Below are 12,200 nucleotides of genomic sequence, written 5' to 3'. Positions count from 1 at the left end.
AAATGCAAGGTTGTATACCTTTAAGGGCCTTGAGATTTTTTCCAATTGCAGTTCAAATTCAACAAAAGTGCAAGACTTACACCTTGTGATTTTTCCGGTTTCAGGCCAGATTCACAAAAAATGCAAGATTTACCCCTTGTGATTTTATCTAATTTCAGTCCAAATAAAAAAAAAATGCAAGGTTTACCCCTTGTGGTTGTATCTGATTTCAGTCCAAATTCGCAAAAAATTCAAGACTAACCCCATGTGATTTCATCTGATTTCAGCCCAAATTCAACAAAATTGCGAGGCTTACCCCTTATGATTTTATCTGATTTCAGCCCAAATTTGAGCTGAACTTAAAAGAAAATGCAAGACTTACCCCTTGTGGTTTTAACCAATTTCAGCCTAAACTCACCCAAAATGCAAGATTTACCCTTTGTGATTGTATCCCATTTCAGCCCAAATGCGCTAAAAATGCAAGGTTACCCCTTTGGATTTTATCCGATTTCAGCCCAAATTCGACAAAAAAATGCAAGAATCCCTTCTACATGTAGACTGAAAGTTTATGGCAATGACACTACCCCTCCAGCATGTTGTGCCGCTTAAACTCAAACAAACCCATGAAAAATGTACATTTTCCAGAGCAACAAAGAAATCCAACCGAACTCTGCATTATTCACTTTGTGGTATCTGTTAATAAATTTTTTATTGGCATTCCACATTCAGCTGTTGTATTATTAATATAATAAGACAGACATGGACAGACACTAAACTCACTCCACCACACATCTAGAATGGTTACCATTCCACTCAGTACATTAACATTGTTTAAAAACCAAAGCCAGTTGCGGCCGGCCTTTTTTTTAAGGTGTTTTTTTTTACTTTTTTTTTTTTTTTTTTTACAACTGAATCATCTACAATATAACTACATTGTTCTTGCTGGGAACAACAAAAAAAGTGTTAATCAAAGTTTTAATGTTCAATCACATTTATTTCGGGAAATTATTTACAAGAAAAGGATGTCGTTTTATTATTATTATTATTATTATTATTATTATTTAATAACAAAAAAGAAAAACAAAAGAGAGACATACAAAACTAGGAGGTCAAACGCTAAAAATTAATTTCAACTCACATCAAATAATTATTTTATACAAGAACTGCCTTTGAATCTTTTATATTAATATACCAGTAAAATATATCATCTGCCTTTTTTTGTAGTCCTCTCTTTTTAACTCTTTGTTAAACTGTTCATACATAAAGTTGCTACAAGATTGCTGTTTCAAATAACAAACAAGTTTCTTCAGAAAAGATTGTCGCTGACAGTTCATTTTTGTTTCATAAAAAAAAAAGCAAATTAGAAAAACAAATTTATTGTTGGGGCGAAGCTTTTTTCCAATAGAGCTTCTAATTGCTGTGCAAGCGGTTACACAACTGTTACTACCGATTTCAGTTCTGAAACTCACGACAAAACAACAAACTAAACATGTATAGATTATCACCTTATTGGCTTTTCTCTAAAAAATACATCATTTTGCTAATACTGAACTGTTACTGTTTCAATCGTAGTGAATTAGTTTTTAAAAATAAATTTGGGCAAATTACACGATATTATGACTGATTTTTTTCAAATGAGTATCTCAATTTATGAAAAGTAATTTAATTTGTCTGCCATGATTCGGTCATTTTAGTTTAAAATTACGTATCTGTCACACAAAAAAAGAAAAAAAAATCAGAGTCGCAAAACTTCAATATGTCTAATTTACAACAATATTCTAAAGACTGTCAGGAGATCTTATTACTGGGGGAGTTTTTATCTATTTACAGTGTCTTAATAGAGTGCTTCATTTTGTAAAGAAACAGCACCTTACGAAGAATTGGCAATATTCATCAAGACTACCCAAACAGAGGTAGAAGATCATTTCAAATACAAACTACCGGTATTAATTACATCTTATGTCGTATCTTATTTTTTGTTGGAAAAGTATTTACACAAAAGGAAAACAAAATAAAACGGAAAACAAATTAATATAGAGGAAAACAAAGCAAACCAAACCAAAACTTTACAAACTGTACATTTGTCCAGCCCGATGATGAATTGCAATTTTACATCTACAGTACACGACAACAAGCAAATACAATACTATCTCCAATAAAATATACTTCAATCTTTATAACAAAATGACCCCTTCCCCCACCCTACGTGTCATAACACCACTCTCATCATCTGCCGAGTCTATTCACACATCAATAATCCCCCATATGTTCATTGTTGTTGCTGCTGATGATTGAAACGACTCCGTTACCAACTATGATACAATAGTTTTACCAGGAGAATAAACCAACAACATTTTGTTTTTATATTTAAGCCAATAAAAGAATTCACAAACGAAGCTATACAAGTTTAAAAACCATTTAAGACAAATAGTTATCTTCAAAAATGGCAGCTTTTGTAGTAACAAACTTCACGACAGACGTACCTCTCAGGTTTATACCAAATATAACAAAAATACGCTCCCCAATCAAGAGGGTAGAGCTGCGGTAATTGTCCAAAAATTAACTATTTTCAATCTTCTTTTTTTCTTCTTCTTCTTTTTACCTAAAAATATAGTATTTACACTAAAAAAAAGTTTGGGGAATGGTCAAATGACAAAGTTGGCTGCATTTATCTAAGAGATTTATTCATTTTTGATGACGTTGCATGCTTTGTTTTTCCAACTGCAATCTTGCTCTTTGCTACAAATCACTATACTCAAAATTCAACCCAGAAAATTTGGAGAGTATCTGTCATTTTTCACTGAGGGAGATTTTTATCATCACGGTCTCATGAAAAGTGTTACATTTGTAATTATTGAAGTTATGTTTCCACCTTTGACAAATTTGTGACGCCATCATGCCAAAATCAATCACTTCTCAGAAGTAGTGAAATGGCATTAGAAGCGAAGACAACCAAACCGCAAGCCTTAATATTGATATAATGTGACGTATTAAAGCCTTGATATCAACGTAATGTGAGGTCTTAAAACATTCTGTAACTTACAGTGTGGTACCCTTATTAGACCTAACTATTTGCATCTAATCTGGTGATGTTTGTGGTAGCACCATGTGTAAATCTCTTTTGAGTAGTGTTGCTTCCGCGAGGAAACGATGGTTGACAACTCCACATTTCAGTCTGCTTTGATCGTCTTCCTCCTGAAGACGATCAAAGCAGACTGAATGAAAAGTAGAGTTGTCAATGTCAACCACGGGTTCTTATCAGAACCAATACTTATTGAGGAAATTTACACATGGTGCTACCTCAAACCTCACCTGATTATACTCCCACCATGCAATGTTTCAAATCCTACTTATGCGCATCTATTTGAGGAGAAAGCAAACCCAATTTTTTTAATTTTAGCGCAAAGTGCCTGGTTTTGGCATCGAGAGTCACATTTTTTTCACAGTACAGTGGTCTCACTCCCTGACCTCAACGTGGTCATTTCAATGTCAGCGTATGAAGGTGACCGGCTAAAACTCACACCATACCCTTTAGACTGGATCACAGTTAGCCAACTTTGGCACCCATACAAATGGGAGACTTTTGGAACGCTGGGTGGCAGCAGACTCACCAGGTAAAAAACAAAGTTCTCATTAATGGGCGCATGCGCAGAATTCTGTAAACAATGGAAATTTACATTGGTAAGTAAGTCTGCTGCCACCTAGCTTTCAAGTCTCCACTTGCATCTTAACATCTACGCATAAAAACTGTGCGCAGGCACCAGTTCTACAGAGCAGTGGAATTGGTTAGCAATGTTCAGGGCATAATTTCAGAAAAAGCTGGTATCCTGATTATTCTCGCCTAAGCAATATTTTCTGCTTAAGCAGCTCTATGAAATTGAGCCCAGGCTTTCCTGTTGGTCTCGTGAATTGTTGCCGAGATTAATCAGTGACAGACTCCCACATTGTCCACGAACCTGATGCTTTTATCATCTATCCATGATTGAATGTCAGAGGGACGTCTCTGCGAGGGACAGCTCTGCGTGGGTCGGCTTATTTTTTGTTCTCACTGTGGACGTCCTCCGTATTCAGTTCATCCACTTCCTGCAGCCGGGCGCTCTGCAAAGGCAAGGGATTCTGTTCTCATCCTCGATGTCAAACTTGTAATCGTAGGTCAACTGCGGACACATGAAGAAAAAATCAAAGCACATTATTATACAAAAATATATAATATAAATTAAAAAAAAACAGGTTTGAATAGGCAAAGATAGCTGCAAAAAGGTTTAGATTCTTGTACTTAAAAACAACAACAATAATAATAATAATAATGGCTTTTTATTAAGCACTCATATCCATCACACAGTGAAACTCAAGGCCCTTCAACATTGAGTATTTTCCTTCAAGGAATTGTGGAGCTACGTTTTTGAAGTATGAAACATATTCCTTTACATCGCGTGTGATGGTGTAAAAGGTGCTGAGGTGCACTGGGTTCTTCTGAATGCATTACAGAACACACGGGACCAACAGCTTAACATCCCATCCAAAGGACACGGCTATAATGGTGGATTGTCTCCCACATTCAGCTGATCAGAAACACCAGAGCTTGAGTCTGGTGCTCCTAAAGCAATCTTATTTAGTATGAGTTAGTCACTGAAAAAGTTAAGGGCAAACCCTAAGGTAGGGGTGGGGACAGGGTAGCCAAGGTAGCCAAGGTATTAGCCAGCAATGCATCCGGGTGTCTTTTGGATGCCCTATTTTCAAACCATGGCTAAAAGCCTGGGGGAAAACCATGCTGAAAGTACAAGTGTATCTTACCTCCTCTCCCTTGCTGAGTCTCCGGTTAGAGATGATGATGATCTTCAGCTCTTTGTCAAAGTTGACCACCTCGGCGACGCAGTTGGGATTGCAGGAGTGGTTGACGTACCTGGCCGGGTTGCCGCTCATTGTGGCGTCCACAACGGTGTCATTGTCAATGCGGAACATGTAGATGCCGTGGTTGCCCATCTGGTAGACGTGCTCCAGACGGTTGGCGACCTCGTTCCGGATGAGCTTCCCGATGTACTCGATGACCATCGTGTGCTTCTCCATGTCCCGGGTGGCGAATAATCCCAGACCCTATTGAGAAAGAAAAAAAGAGGCATCAACGGTTAAGAATCATTCTAGAATCTAGAAAGAAAGAAGGGCAGAAGACATCTGATAACTAAGAATCATTCTGAATGCGAGGAAGGAACCTAAACAAACTTTGTACCACAAAGAAAACTCCATATAAAGGAAGCATCAAAATGAATTTAAAAATCATGATACCAGAGCTGCCTACATTTGCATCTTGGGATCAAGAAAATTGTATACAACAACCAGGGAGATATTTAGAATAGGAGACTTTCTTGGACGATAAGTGGCAGCAGACTTACTGCCGCTCAGCAGACTTACTCTGCGCATGTTCAGAACTATGTAAACAATGGAAGTTTACCCGATAAGTCTGCTGCCACCTAGTGTTTGAAAGTCTCCCATTGCATTCAGGCCTGGAATTTCATCTTTAAGAGGGCAAGGGCATTTTCATTTTGCAGAGGGCATTTCCATTGTAAAATCTGAAAGTGTACAAACACTTTTGAAGGAGCACCAAGGCCAAGACCAGGGGCAACTGGCAACGGAGGCTGCCCTCCGTATAATTTGAGGTCCTTACATTCCAACAAAAAACAAGGAAAGAGTTTTCAAATATGTTCAGCAGAACGTTAAAGCAATACAATGTAGTTTGTTTTCAGGGTACTTTCTGAAGAGTAAGGGAGAGTTGCCAACTCCGATCATGACATCTCACACATCCAGAGAGGCCTTACCTGAATGCCAGAGCGTGCCAAGTACACGTTGGTCTTCCACTCCGTCTTCAGACGTCTGTACTGAGACGACTTGGAATGAACAAACTGCTTGTTGTACGGAGACGCAAAATCACTGCTGAGTGTCGTCTGGAAGGACCTGGACGTCGTGTTGCTGGTCAGGGTGTGTGGCCTGTTGTCAAAAGAGTAAAAGAGGGTGAGAAATGTTGCAAGGTAGGAAGGAACTTTTGATAACTAAGGTTTGCCGAGACACAGGAAGATGGTAACCGAAACTGCCATCAACTTGTTCTTAAAAAGATATGTTTTCTTCATGGAGATTGCATTGAATTTATTGCCTTGCAAGCCTGTATGCTTCAGTTTTGAAAGGGCAAGGGCACCAAGGCATTTTCTCCTTGAAAAGGGCACCCTTTGAGGAATCTGTAAATTTCTACTGCAGCAATGGCCGGGGGCATGGAGGCGATCGCCTTTGTTTCCTTAGTGAAGTATCAGGCCTGGCATTGGAATGTGTTTCCCGGAACATATTGCCTGGAACTTATTCGGCCAGAACTTGTTGCCCATAAACTCCCTTGAGAGACCACGCCATCAGATTCCAATTTCATCTTTACAATGTCGGAGTGATGAGAGATGTGAGATGCTTATACCTCTTGAGATGTGTCCTCATCTTGGGCTCTGTACGAGCGCAGCCAGTTGGGTTGATTGCAAGAGGGAGATCTATGAAGGGTGACCGGCCGAACCTGAAGCTGTAGCTCTGGATCAACTCAACACCCGGCAGCTAGAACATACAAACAAACCGACAACAACTTGTAAGTCACAAGTATGGGGTAAGTGCAGCCCTATACTCAACAAAATCTCTGTACGGCCAAATTAAAAAACAATAACAGTTAATCGTATTCCCAGCATCATTTTTTGGGCCGCATCCTTTTTTTAAACTATTTTTTATTGTAAATTTTCCGTAATTTAAAAAAAAAAAAAAAAAAAAAAAAAAAAAAAAGAATTCCTCTATTTCAAAAGGGCTGGCCATGGGGCTTTTCCCGAATGTAACGTGCTGCTCTCGAAAACGTGTAACCGTCTGTTTCATAAAACAAAATTAGTGAATGCCTACCACCCATCCAGCAAATCTTACCCTGAATAACCTGGGTTCTCATGCAACAAATAGATAAGTTTGCGATGGGTTCAAACTAAAGATCCTCCTCTTTTGCGAAAAATCCGGACAATCAACTGGTATTTTTGTTTTATAATAACAAGAAGGTAAAAGACTGGTTGCATACCGTCGTGGCGGTACAAAGTAAAAATTGTACACAATTCAAACATAGTGTTGAATTTGTTGGAAACAAATCAAGGGAGCTATTTCATTTAATTGAAAGTTTGCAGAAATATTGTATTTTGCTAAATCACCTGTAAACACGAATGAGCATTTTATTAACATTTGGTTGCCATGCCAACCATCTCAGTTTGTTTATCAACAAAGGGAAAGGTCTATATTATTTGTGGTTCTTGATGGGTGGGTTTTGGAAATTGACTGACCGATTCAATGACTCTTTGGATGGCAGGTTCCGTCAATCCGTAAAGTTCTTCTCCCGTTAGGAACATCGGAAACAGCTTCAGCATGTCTGCATCTCGACGCAGCTTGGCAATGGGCTCCAACACTTTACTCCATACAGCTAGAAAAAGCAAATAGAGGTTCGGGAAAATAAATTTATGGTAACCATTTATTTTTACATCTGCGGGACCTGAGCCCCATTTCATAGAGCTGCTTAAGCACAACAAAAATTGCTTGTTAACTTTCTGCTTTACAATAATGAGCAGCATACCAGCCTCAGATAGTACATGCCAAATAGTAATTTAGTTGGTAACCTAATTCTGGTAAGCACACTTGTTTTGTGCCAAGCTAGTTTGTTGTGCTTAAGCAGATCTAATACACCCTTGGAACAGTGTCTGTACTTCACACACATCGGCGTATGGATAAAACCAAATAATTTTCTTTCATCCCATTTGCAAATTTAACAACTATTTAAGATTCTGCGTGACCGGCCGCTACAATATAGGAAGTGAACTGCCTCTAGATTCCGGGCAATCTCAGTGGTCTAAAGATAAGACATCTGCTCTAGAATGGCAAATCTCATGGGTTCAAATCCCACATGGCAGTGGATTTTTTTCATAAAACTCAAGAAAGTTCCGAGATGCAATTGAACATCTGTTAAAACTTAACTTGAATTCCCAATAAAAAGTGCAACTGAAAAATAAATAAAGTCAACAAATAAACAAAGCAATTTTAACTGAAATACAAACAACATAACTTAAATGCCCTCCCCCCCCCCCTTCGAATTAGGTTATAACACACACCTTTTGGTGTAGCGTCTTGTAGTGTGATGTCCTCATGGCCTTGCTCAATGACACGGATATGAAATTGTGGTTTGCCTCCTCTATCATGTATGCTACAGGTGTAGCTGCAGCGTTTGTTGGTAAACCTCATACTCCAGTACAGCCTGGTGGTCTCAAAACCAACCTGGTATGAGGAAATAAGAATAAATATCAAGTTAGTAGGATTTAGAAGTTTGAATGTTGGAAGTATAACAAGGCGAGGTTTGTTGCCCAGAAGTTGTTGCCCAGAAGTTGTTGCCCGGAACATACTGCCCAGAACTTGTTGCCCAGAACTTGTTGCCCAGAACTTGTTGCCCAGAACTGGTTGCCCAGAACCTGTTGCCCAGAACCTGTTGCCCAGAACTTGTTGCCCAGAACTTGTTGCCCAGAACTTGTTGCCTGGAACTTGTTGCCCAGAACTTGTTGCCCGGAACTTGTTGCCTGGAACTTGTTGTCCAGAACTTGTTGCCCAGAACTTGTTGCCCAGAACTTGTTGCCCGGAACATATTGCCGAGGAACATATTGCCGAGGAACATGTTGCCTGGAACTTGTTGCCCAGGACTTATTGGCTACAAATTATCATGAGAGACATAACCAGTAGATTTCAATTTCATCTTTACAGTGTAGGGGAGATGGGAGTTGCAGCAACACCATGTGAAAATCTCGTTTGAGTGGTGTAGTGAATATGTTTGGGGGGGGGGGGGGGGGGTACCAATTAACTTGTAACTGTCATTTTGCCAGGGATCACACCCAAGTGTTCTGTGCTTTCTGTGGGATGAACGTTTTAACACCAGTCAAAGAAAATGATAAGACACCACAGCTTTCAGTTTTAGTCATTCTTTTTTCAGAAACGATTTAAGCAATATTTTCTGCATTTATGCAGAAAATAAGCAGCTCTGAAATTTGGCACAGGCCCTACTTCATAAATAGTGAACATAAAAACTTGCTAAGCACAAGCAAATCTTGCTCAACAGTAACTGGTCCCCTGCCAAATTTCCATGAAGTTTACATTGTTGCAACTGGTGGCCCACTAATTTTTCGCTTAGCAAAGAAACTCAGTGAGCAGGATTTTCTGCCCAAGAGTTTTATAAAACTGAGCCCTGGTGGTACTTACTGGGTGGATGGCATTCTCTGAGTGGAAGGCCTGCATCTGATGGGGCAGCAGCTGGCCCAGTGAATGGAAGACGAGACTGCCGACACGTAGGGTGTGTTTACGATCAAGCTGCTGCATGATGCTATAAGGAGACAAAGGAGATACAGAGAAACAAATAAGAGTTACTGAGAAAGACACTACAAGAGAGAATGTAAACCCTTGACAAAAAGGAGGAAATTCTCGCTCGAGCACAAGAGCCGACTTTACATACGGTATAGACCAATTTCATCTCACAATATCATCATATGTGACCTGTCACAACGAAATGAGCTGAAAGTTGCACTGTGCTGTTTCCCAGTGCAGCCGGTCAAAGTCAAATCTTTCTCAATAGATAAGTGAGAACTCTCTTGTTTCCACAAGCTCTGTCGGCTTGGAGGATTATTGTTACCCCAGGTGTTATAAACCATTGGAAAGCTCTTGATCTGCAGAATTCAGATATACCCATAGCAAATTGTTTTTTTAATTCCGACTTTCAGCTCATTTTGTGGAGACAGGTCACATATTCATATTTTTGTTTGTTTTTTAATGTGAATTAGCACATTATACTCAGTACTTTCCAAAAGTTCTATGACAGAAAATCACAGAGTATCACATATAATGACTGGCATACCTTGCGACTTGTTTGTTCTCATCCCGACTGACGTACACCCTCCTGAAGACGATGTGAGTTCTCTGAAGGGCACTGTCTGCTGCCTTGGACGGGGCGTGTAGAGGACACAGCATGGTCTGATAGAGAAGAATAATACAAACTCAATCAAAAGAAATCTGTCATGGAATATCTGTTCGTCCACCTCTTAAAAATAACCTTAAAAGCTTTGGGCTGGAATCATGTGGAGGTTAATGACCTCAGCTGAACCAGTTTGACCTTTAGCCTCTTTTTAGAAAGGTCCCTACAGAAACTTCATTGGTATAGTGCTATCTTTAAATAGAAGGGTTGATTTCGACATGGCCTTAGACTTATTTCTGAAATCATACTGTCCCAACCTTTCAAAGCAAAATGCTTGGCGTGTTTAAGCTGAGCGGATTAGGGCACCAGACTCCAGCTCTGGTGTTTCTGTTCAGCAGAGTGCAATTTAAGTCCCAGTCGTGACACTTGTGTTCTAAAGCAAGACACTTATTAACCATTATTGCTGCGTCCATCGGATGGGACCTAAACGCAGTAGGTCCAATGTGCTTTGTAATGCACGTAAAAGAACCCAGTGCACTTTTTGTGAAGAGAAGGGGTTAGCCCCAGTGTTCCTGGTTTGATTGGCTGCTTATTGTTGTGCCAAAGTACCTTGTAAACCATTACATGGTGCTATGTAAAGGGAAAAGGTCTTATACTTAAAAAAAAAATAGCTCACCATACTTACTAGGAAAAGTACTAAATGTTTGAGTGCCATGAGCGTCACTGAGCGACAGATTTGTACACCATGTAAGAACCACTATTATTATTATTAAGTGCGACAAACTAACCTTATCTTTGAAGAACATACAATGGTCGTGGATGGCGCAGCCGAAGTGGTAGACGTTGGCACAGCGGAACTTGTGACAGGACACGGTGGCGCCAAACTTGCTGCAGTAGCAGCACTTGACTGCCTTGGCTCTCTTGATGGCTATGTCCACATTGATCAGGGCACCGTTAACCGTCTCATACACCTCAGAGGACCACAGGGCGCAGTTCAAATGGACCCAGGTGTCTACGTCCACGTTAAGAAGCCTAGGATGAAGAGAAGTAGTATTTCAAGACACTAGACACCTTTGGTAATTGTCAAAGACAAGTCTTCTCACTTGGTGTACCTCAGCTGAGGTCTTGAAATCAAATCAAATATTTTACTGAGAAACTACTCCTTTCTCAAAACTATGTCACTTCAGAGGGAGCAGTTTCCCACAATGTTTTACACTACCAAAAGCTCTCCATTGCTTGTTACCAAGTTTATATGCTAACAATTATTTTGAGTAATAACCAATAGTGTCCAGTGCCTTTAAACCAAGGCCCCTTCAGACCGTAACCGATTGCTTTGCTGTGTGCTTCCGACTCTTCCTCTCTTTCTCTATTTATTTCCCCTTGACTGCTTATGTTACACTTATGTACCTAGTCATGTGTGTTGTGTTGTCATTATTAGTCCTTTTGGTCGATGAGCAATTGTAATAGCTTATTCTGTTTTCCCATTAAAATGAGAGGTATAAGATTTATTTTTGAAATGGTTATTTTGAAGAAGTGTGTAATGACGGAACAGTTTAGTGTATTGGACTTAAGTTATGGTGACAAAATCATCAGGTTGTCGGTTCGAATCCCAGTTACATGTTCTGTTTATTACATACCTTGCTGTACCGTCTGTCTCTCCATCCCCCAGGCCACTGCAGAGCAAGCAAGCTCTGGTGTCTCTGAACGTACTCTCTGGTCGTAACGATGTACCTAGTTTCTTCATCAGCTAGACAGAGGGAAAAGAACACAATTAAAACCAATATTCATAATTTGATAAGGCTGATAAGGACATTAGGCTTTAAAACTGGTTGACTAAAGCCAGGGGACAGGAATTTAAAAAATTTATAAAATTCAGTTTCTCCATTATTTTTACGGTTTTTAACAAAAAGGTATTTATGAACGAGAATAAAAGAGTAGATTGTTTGAGCTTCCAACTTGCATTGTTTTCATTTTTGGGGGGAAAAGTTTCTCTTTATATAAATATTTGTATTCATTCACTAAGATTTCAAATCATAACCCCATACCTCATCGATATCTTGCTCGCTTGGGGGCCGATATTTCTTGTGTGTTACTATGGAAACTGTCCATTTCTTCCATCTCAGGTTTTTCCACTTCTTAGAAACTGGTTGCTGTGGAGAGGAGGAGCAAGGTGTTAACACAAAATATTTCACAAAAATAATTCATCAAATGAACAGCACTTCTTGTTCAT

The 12,200-nt window shown here is 39.5% G+C and overlaps 1 protein-coding gene across 5 annotated transcripts in view; it reads right to left on the bottom strand.

Annotated features, from left to right (window-relative positions):
- Positions 1–662: 662 nt before the first annotated feature.
- The window catches only part of LOC139937405 (histone-lysine N-methyltransferase 2C-like), a 65,102-nt gene continuing 53,564 nt past the window's right edge, over positions 663–12,200 (bottom strand). For all 5 annotated transcript variants that reach the window (XM_071932532.1, XM_071932535.1, XM_071932537.1 and 2 more), the window contains 11 exons: positions 12,016–12,120; positions 11,608–11,717; positions 10,759–11,002; positions 9,914–10,029; positions 9,265–9,385; positions 8,133–8,295; positions 7,314–7,450; positions 6,431–6,561; positions 5,793–5,961; positions 4,774–5,073; positions 663–4,136 (listed from right to left, as the gene is read on the bottom strand). In XM_071932532.1, coding sequence (XP_071788633.1) covers positions 4,047–4,136; positions 4,774–5,073; positions 5,793–5,961; positions 6,431–6,561; positions 7,314–7,450; positions 8,133–8,295; positions 9,265–9,385; positions 9,914–10,029; positions 10,759–11,002; positions 11,608–11,717; positions 12,016–12,120 — 1,686 coding nt within the window. In that variant the 3' untranslated portion in view covers positions 663–4,046. The remainder of the gene's footprint in view (positions 4,137–4,773; positions 5,074–5,792; positions 5,962–6,430; positions 6,562–7,313; positions 7,451–8,132; positions 8,296–9,264; positions 9,386–9,913; positions 10,030–10,758; positions 11,003–11,607; positions 11,718–12,015; positions 12,121–12,200) is intronic.

The sequence above is a fragment of the Asterias amurensis genome, chromosome 5, assembly GCF_032118995.1.
Source record: "Asterias amurensis chromosome 5, ASM3211899v1".
Lineage (NCBI taxonomy): Eukaryota > Metazoa > Echinodermata > Asteroidea > Forcipulatida > Asteriidae > Asterias > Asterias amurensis.
The sequence above is the reverse complement of the archived record's forward strand: the minus strand, read 5'-3'. Positions and strand labels throughout refer to the sequence as shown.